At 34.2% G+C, this 8,955-nt stretch overlaps 1 protein-coding gene across 1 annotated transcript; it reads left to right on the forward strand.

Annotated features, from left to right (window-relative positions):
* The first annotated feature begins 5,941 nt into the window (after positions 1-5,941).
* Positions 5,942-7,077, forward strand: LOC136505098 (protein TWIN SISTER of FT-like). Its single transcript, XM_066500196.1, has 3 exons — positions 5,942-6,459; positions 6,650-6,690; positions 6,797-7,077. Exons 1-3 carry the CDS (start codon positions 6,194-6,196, stop codon positions 7,021-7,023), a joined length of 534 nt encoding a protein of 177 aa, XP_066356293.1. The 5' UTR covers positions 5,942-6,193; the 3' UTR covers positions 7,024-7,077.
* The last annotated feature ends 1,878 nt before the right edge of the window (positions 7,078-8,955 follow it).

An 8,955-nucleotide genomic window follows, 5' to 3' on the forward strand; every position in this document is an offset into this window, starting at 1 on the left:
CATAGTTTCATGAACTATATGAGAGACATGTTGATTTGTAAACAATGTTTACTATCGCTTTGTCATATGAAGAAATAACTAAAATAAAAGTTGTAGATGTTGATGGGTTATACATCTTTGATATTCATCACTTTTTAGCTGAAATCATTTGTTGTTTCAAAATCTTGTTAGAAATTGTCATTTTTTTAGTCTGGTCATCTATCTTTGTCACTAATTTTGGACAATTCAATTTTTGAATTTCAGAAAATAACAACTTCAAACCTGATTTTCAACCACTAAATGATTTAAGTTGTAAAGGTGATGAGAATAAAAGTTGTTTAACACATCACTATCTACAACTTTTATTTTAGTCATCTTTTCATTTGACAAAATTTGAACAATTTAAATTTTGAATTTTAATAAATAGTAACTTCAAACAAGATTTTGAAACCTTAAATGATTTCAACTACAAAAGTCATGAACATAAAAGTTGTTAAACTCATCACTATCTACATGTGTTATTTTGGTTACCTCTTCATGTGACAAAGTGTTAGAAACATTATTCACAAATTCACATATCACTCATAGTTTCATGAACTATACGAATGAGATGTTGATTTGTGAACAATGTTTACTATCACTTTATCAGATGAAGAAATAACCAAAATAAAAGTTATAGATCTTGATGAGTTATACATCTTTGGTATTCATCACTTTTTAGCTGAAATCATTTGTTGTTTCAAATTCTTGTTAGAAATTGTTATTTTTTTTAAATTTGAAAATTTGAGTTGCTCAAACTTTGTCAAACGAAAAGAATGACCAAATCAACATAGTAACTTGATAGGGCATAATTTTAGAAAATTTTTGGAAAAAATCATCACATTTATAGTTGGTATGAGGGAGAAAGACTAGTTACAAAGTTTACCTAGAGATTAAATAGAAAAATCACAATTGTTCATGATGATGAATGATGAATAAGTGTGATTTCTTTTGTTTAATCTGTGGCTGAAACTTGTAACTAGTTTTTCTCCCTCATACTACCTTGAACTATGATGAGTTTTCTTCCTAAAATTTTCTAAAATCGTGCTCTATCATTTTAGTCTGGTCATCTATCTTTGTCACTAATTTTGGACAATTCAAATTTTGAATTTTAGAAAATAACAACTTCAAACCTGATTTTCAACCACTAAATGATTTCAGTTGTAAAGGTGATGAACATAAAAGTTGTTGAATACATCATTATCTACAACTTTTATTTTGGTCACCTTTTCATTTGACAAAATTTGAACAGTATAAATTTTGAATTTCAATAAATACTAACTTCAAACAAGATTTTGAAACCATAATGATTTCAACTACAAAAATCGTGAACATAAAAGATGTTGAACTCATCACTATCTACATCTTTTATTTTGGTCACCTCTTTATGTGACAAAGTGTTAGTAAACATTGTTCACAAATTCATATATCACCCATAGTTTTATGAACTATATGAATGAGATGTTGATTTGTGAACAATGTTTACTATTATTTTGTGAGATGAAGAAATAACTAAAATAAAAGTTGTAGATCTTGATGAGTTATATATCTTTGGTATTTATCACTTTTTCAGCTGAAATCATTTGGTGTTTCAAAATCTTGTTAGAACTTACCATTTTTTTAAATTTGAAAATTTGAATTGCTCAAACTTTGTCAAACAAAAAGAATGATCAAATCAACACAGTAACTTCATAGGGCATGATTTTAGAAAATTTTAAGAAAACAAATCATCACATTTAGAGTTAGTATGAGGGAGAAAGACTAGTTATAAAGTTTACCTAGAGATTAAAAAGAAAAATTACAACTATTCATGATGATCAATGATGAACAAGTGTGATTTCTTTTTTTAATCTATGGCTGAAACTTGTAACTAGTTTTCTTCCTCATACTACCTCCAAATGTGATGGTTTTTTTCCTAAAATTTTCTAAAATCATGCTCTATCATTTTAGTCTGGTCATCTATCTTTATCTCTAATTTTGGACAATTCAAATTTTGAATTTCAGAAAATAACAACTTCAAACCTGATTTTCAACCTCTAAATGATTTAAATTGTAAAGGTAATGAACATAAAAGTTGTTTACCGCATCACTATCTACAACTTTTATTTTGGTCATCTTTTCATTTAACAAAATTTGAACAGTTTAATTTTTGAAATTCAATAAATATCAACTTCAAACAAGATTTTGAAACCTTAAACGATTTAAACTACAAAAGTCGTAAGCATAAAAGTTGTTGAATTCATCACTATCTACAATTTTTATTTTGGTCACTTCTACATGTGTCAAAGTGTTAATAAACATTGTTCACAAATTCACATATCACTCATAGTTTCATGAACTATATGAATGAGATGTTGATTTGTAAACAATGTTTACTATCACTTTGTCAGATAAAAAAATAACCAAAATAAAAGTTATAGATCTTGATGAGTTATACATCTTTAGTATTCATCACTTTTTTAGCTAAAATTATTTGGTGTTTCAAAATCTTGTTAGAACTTATCATTTTTTAAATTTGAAAATTTAAATTGCTCAAACTTTGTCAAACGAAAAGAATGACCAAATCAACACAGTAACTTGATAGGGCATGATTTTAGAAAATTTAAGAAAAAAATCATCACATTTGGAGTTAGTATGAGGGAGAAAGACTAGTTACAAAGTTTACCCAGAGATTAAAAAGAAAAATCACAACTATTTATGATGATCAATGATGAACAAGTCTGATTTCTTTTTTAATCTATGGCTAAAACTTGTAACTAAATTTTCTCCCTCATACTACCTCTAAATGTCATGTTTTTTTCCTAAAATTTTCTAAAATCATGGTCTATCATTTTAGTCCATTCATCTATCTTTGTCACTAATTTTGAAAAATTCAAATTTTGAATTTCAAAAAATAACAACCCCAAACCTGATTTTCAACCACTAAATGATTTAAGCTGTAAAGGTGATGAACATAAAAGTTGTTTAACGCATCATGATCTATAACTTTTATTTTGATCATCTTTTCATTTAACCAAATTTGAACAGTTCAAATTTTGAATTTCAATAAATGACAACTTCACACAAGATTTTGAAACCTTAAATGGTTTTAACTATAAAAGTCGTAAACATAAAGTTATTGAACTCATCACTATCTATAACTTTTATTTTGGTCACTTCTTTATTTGATAAAGTGTTAGTAAATATTGTTCATAAATTCACATATCACTTATAGTTTCATGAACTATATGAGAGACATGTTGATTTATGAATAATATTTACTATCACTTTGTCATGTGAAGAAATAACCAAAATAAAAGTTATAGATCTTAATGAGTTATACATCTTTGGTATTCATCACTTTTTAGCTGAAATCATTTGGTGTTTCAAAATCTTGTTAGAACTTATCATTTTTTTTAAATTTGAAAATTTGAGTTGCTCAAACTTTGTCAAACAAAAAGAATGACCAAATCAACATAGTAACTTGAGAGGGCATGATTTTAGAAAATTTTATGAAAAAAATCATCATATTTAGAGTTAGTATGAGGGAAAAGACTTATTACAAAGTTTACCTAGAGATTAAAAAGTAAAATCACAACTATTCATGATGATCAATGATGAACAAGTGTGATTCCTTTTTTTAATCTATGGTTGAAACTTGTAACTAGTTTTTCTCCCTCATACTACCTCGAAATTTGATGAGTTTTTTTACTAAAATTTTCAAAAATCATGCTTTATTATTTTAGTCTGGTCATCTATCTTTGTCACTAATTTTGGACAATTCAAATTTTGAATTTTAGAAAATAACAACTTCAAACCTGATTTTCAACCACTAAATGATTTAAGTTGTAAAGGTGATGAACATAAAAGTTGTTTAACACATCAGTATCTACAACTTTTATTTTGGTCACCTTTTCATTTGATAAAATTTAAACAGTTTAAATTTTGAATTTCAATAAATAGTAACTTCAAACAAGATTTTTAAACCTTAAATGATTTCAACTACAAATGTCGTGAACATAAAAGATGTTAAACTCATCACTATCTACATCTTTTATTTTGGTCACCTCTTTATTTGATAAAGTGTTAGTAAATATTGTTCATAAATTCACATATCACTCATAGTTTCATGAACTATATGAGAGACATGTTGTTTTGTGAACAATATTGACTATCTCTTTATCAGATGAAGAAATAATCAAATTAAAAGTTATAGATCTTGATGAGTTATACATCTTTGGTATTCATCACTTTTCTAATTTAAATCATTTGGTGTTTAAAAATCTTGTAAGAACTTGTTATTTTTTAAAATTTGAAAATTTAAATTGCTCAAACTTTGTCAAACGAAAAAAATGACCAAATCAATACAATAACTTGATAAGGCGTGATTTTAGAAAATTTTATGAAAAAATCAACACATTTGGAGTTAGTATGAGGGAGAAAGGCTAGTTACAAAGTTTACCCATAGATTAAAAAGAAAAATCACAACTATTCATTATGATTAATGATGAACAAGTGTGATTTCTTTTTATAATCTGTGGCTGAAACTTGTAACTAGTTTTTCTTCCTCATACTATCTCCAAATGTGATGGTTTTTTTCTAAAATTTTCTAAAATCATGCTCTATCATTTTAGTCTGGTCATCTATCTTTATCTCTAATTTTGGACAATTCAAATTTTGAATTTTAAAAAATAACAACTTCAAACCTGATTTTCAACCACTAAATGATTTAAGTTGTAAAGGTGATGAATATAAAAGTTGTTTAATGCGTCACTATCTACAACTTTTATTTTGGCATCATTTTATTTGACAAAATTTGAACAGTTTAATTTTTTAAATTCAATAAATGACAACTTCAAACAAGATTTTGAAACCTTAAATGATTTAAACTACAAAAGTCATGAACATAAAAGTTGTTGAACTCATCACTATCTACAACTTTTATTTTGGTCACTTCTTCATATGACAAAGTGTTAGTAAACATTGTTAATAAATTCACATATCACTCATAGTTTTATGAACTATATGAATGAGATGTTGATTTGTGAACAATGTTTACTATTACTTTGTCAGATGAAGAAATAACCAAAATAAAAGTTGTAGATCTTGATGAGTTATATATCTTTGGTATTCATCACTTTTTCAGCTGAAATCATTTGGTATTTCAAAATCTTATTAGAACTTATCATTTTTTTAAATTTGAAAATTTGAATTGCTCAAACTTTGTCAAACAAAAAGAATGACCAAATCAACACAGTAGCTCGATAGGGTATGATTTTAGAAAATTTTAGAAAAAAATCATCACATTTGAAGTTAGTATGAGGGAGAAAGACTAGTTACAAAGTTTACCCAGAGATTAAAAAAAATCACAACTGTTCATGATGATCAATGATGAACAAGTGTGATTTGTAGGGGCGGCCGGTGATTGAGCCACTCTACAAATCGCAACACCGGGTGTGGCTGGTAAGTGAGCCGTCCCTACAAATCGACCTATTTATAGGAGCGGCTCGTATCATCAGTCACCCCTACTGTGCCATTTGTAGGAGCGGCTGGTCTCGTGGGTCTCGAGCATGCCCACTGTAGGGCCGACTTCATCACCAGCCGTCCCTAAAAAAAATTATTCCGTTGCTACAAATATTTTTTGTAGTAGTGATTTGATGACTGATGAGGAATATTTAAGTAACCAAAGTGGTCTGGTAGCATATATCTTGTATTATATACTGCACTGTATACATGCCATTATATATGTAATCATGCATAGAGGCATCCCATTCCAGATCTCTTAATTCTCTTTTTCTCAAGGATTGTTCCACCACAATTCTTTTGACAGAAGCCGCCTATAAATTCTTTTGACAGAAGCCGCCTATAAATAGGCAATAGTCGCACTCCCCCATATCACGCCAAACTCTCACAAAGCTAAGCTAGTAGCTCCATCGATCTCATATATATCAAGCTAGCTTGTTTAGCAGTATTTCAGCTTGGCAAGCTATAGCTAGCAAGTGTACGTCTTTAACGGCTTTGTGCGATCGATCAATCAGCCTGTTCGTTCGTTGGTTTCAGCCAGAGCTTATCAGCCAGCCAACAGTGTTTTTTTCTTACAACAAACCAGCATCAGCTGGGTTTATCAGTCTAGAAACCAACCAAAAAACAGACCGAATATATATAATCAGCACTAGCTAGCTAACTCGATCGCATCATGTCGTCGAGGGATCCGCTTGTTGTGGGAAGCATCGTGGGCGACATCGTCGACTACTTCGCAGCGTCGGCGCTGCTCCGAGTGATGTACGGCGGGCACGAGATAACATGCGGGTCGGAGCTCAGGCCGTCGCAGGTGGCCGGCGAGCCGACGGTGCACATCACGGGAGGCCGCCGCGACGGGACGCCGGCGTTCTACACGCTGGTGATGCTGGACCCTGATGCACCCAGCCCAAGCAACCCCTCCAAACGGGAGTATCTCCATTGGTACGTAAGCACTGCACGCCGTCCAACTATAATCAAGCATTCAAGCTCCAACAAGCAGCTAGCTAGCTACTTCAATCTTTGCTGCTTTCAGTTCGTGTCATGCATATGTTGCATGCATGAATGCATATGATGCTGCATTCCTCCCTGGTGACTGATGTAACAACGACTTGCTTATATGACACTTATCTAGGTTGGTGACTGACATACCAGAAGGAGCTGGTGCCAATCATGGTAAGTGATCTGATCTGATGAACTTATACATATATACAGCTGCATGTGTGTTTGAATTTCATGTGACAATATATTTAATAACTGCATGCATGCATGCGTCCACCAGGAAACGAGGTGGTGGAGTACGAGAGCCCCCGGCCATCGGCGGGGATCCACCGATTCGTGTTCATCGTGTTCCGGCAGGCGGTCCGACAGGCGATCTACGCGCCCGGGTGGCGCGCCAACTTCAACACCAGGGACTTCGCCACCTGCTACAACCTCGGACTGCCCGTCGCCGCCACCTACTTCAACTGTCAGAGGGAGGGCAGCTGCGGTGGCCGGAGGTACAGGTGATGATGAATCAAGAGACAGGATACAACAATCACAGTGACCCATCGAGAAGCTAGCACATACCACAAAAAATAATCTTCGTTGTTGGTTGCTTCAACGATATATATATGCTCCTGATTTATGTAATAGTCAAGGGTAATTTATGGGACACAATAGTGCGTTGGAGTGTATAAATAGGCTCCGATGCTCGTCCTTATACAAAAGTCCATCTGTAGATCAAATTATGGACTATATATATGGCCCCGTTCGCTTCGCTGAAAAAACAAGCCGAAATACTGTTCCAGTTGATTTGTTCTGAGAGAAAAATACTATTCCGGCTGAAAAAAACAAGCTGAAAAGTACGAATTATAAGAGAAGCGAACGGGGCCATATGTCTCTATGTATCTGAAATGTGCTTCATTGAATGAAGCTACCACTATATATAACATTGAGTTAAATGCAGTGGTCCATCAACTCTGAAAGTGGATTTTTGGGTTCATCATCTTTGTTAGAGGCGCATTTCTAGCCCATACCGCTTTGTTCCAGTTTTTTAACCGACGTGGCTGTCCATGTGGCGTACAGGTTGGATCAATAAGCATCTACTCGTCACGTGAGGGTGGAGGGCATTGGGTAAAATTGTAGGCAGCCCCTCTAGACTTTTCCGCTTCCAGTTCTTTCCCCACTCGTCTGTCTTCGTTGTCGTCAAGGAGGTGCAACTCAAAGGGGTAGGAGAGACCGTAGGCGTGGCGAGTGGTGGCCGTCGGCGAGCGGCGCCGATTCACCGCTGAGTTCAAATCCAATCCGCCTCCCGCTTGCGCCTTCCTACGCCGATCTCGCAGAATCCAGAAGATGGTGGCTACGTTGCGTAGAAAAGGGGATTCACCGCCTCAATACGGTAAGTACTGTATCGATGCCCAAATCCTTGGATTCTGTGGTTGTAGATTGTTGTTCTCTGGCTATGCTTGAGCTTAGATACAAAAAATCATGATTTTGTTGTTGTTAGGGTTTGTGATTTTGATTTTTTTGAGGTGACGGGTTGGGGTTTTTAGTGGGTTTTTCTGATGTGTTAGTACATTCATAATATAGGTGATGATGATGAAGAATTCATGGTTGAGGTTCACCATGGTGGGTACTTTGTGGGTCAAGGTTCTGATAAGGCTTATGCTCATGAAAGGGTCAATTGGTTCGATCACTGTGAAGTAGCTACATGGTCTCCTCGATGGTTTGATGAGTTAGCCTTTAAGTTGCATTACCCAAGGAATCCAGTAATGAAGGTCTATTGGTTGCTACCAGGACTAACTTTTGAACAAGGACTTAGAGAAATTAGTACAGATATAGACACAATTGTGATGGCTTCACTAGTGCACAGGGTTAAGAATTTTGTTCTGTATCTAGACCATGATGACACTATCAGTGAGCTAGATTGGGATGACCTAGTTGTAAACCCAATTGCATCCTTGCCCAAGGGTCTGAGCCCTCGCAATGTTGACAGAGTTCCTAGTAAACAAGGTGAAAAGCTTCCAGAGTTCTATTGCTATCTGAGCCCTCCCAGTGAGACTGATGATGACTCTGACTTCCAAGACTCAGACTATGAAATTGATCAAGATGATGATGATTTGTCAGAAGATTGTGTGGATGACCAAGTGCCAGATGAGGGAGTTGCCACAGGCAAGAAGATACAGAAAGGGAAGAAGGCACAGAAGGGCAAACAAATTCACAGTATTGTTGATGATATGTCAACTGATGATGAAGATTTGCAGCTGCCAGACTCAGATGGAGAAGGTGAAGGAGGCTTGAGGTTCATTAATTTTAGAGACCAGGACGTGGGCAATCCAATATTCAAGGTGGGTATGCTCTTTGAATCGGTTGAGGTACTTAGGAAGGCTGTAACTGAGTATAGTGTGAAGCAAAGAGTGGAAATCTGGTTCTCAAGGAATGAGCAGAAGAGGTTGAAGG

Source organism: Miscanthus floridulus, chromosome 14, assembly GCF_019320115.1.
Source record: "Miscanthus floridulus cultivar M001 chromosome 14, ASM1932011v1, whole genome shotgun sequence".
NCBI classification, from domain to species: Eukaryota; Viridiplantae; Streptophyta; class Magnoliopsida; order Poales; family Poaceae; genus Miscanthus; species Miscanthus floridulus.

Bases quoted from the DNA above. Each gene is read 5' to 3' on its own strand.
- LOC136505098 (XM_066500196.1), top strand. From the start codon at position 6,194: ATGTCGTCGAGGGATCCGCTTGTTGTGGGAAGCATCGTGGGCGACATC. The intron at 6,460-6,649 runs GTACGTAAGCAC...ACACTTATCTAG, and splicing joins AAACGGGAGTATCTCCATTG to GTTGGTGACTGACATACCAG. The intron at 6,691-6,796 runs GTAAGTGATCTG...TGCGTCCACCAG, and splicing joins AGGAGCTGGTGCCAATCATG to GAAACGAGGTGGTGGAGTAC.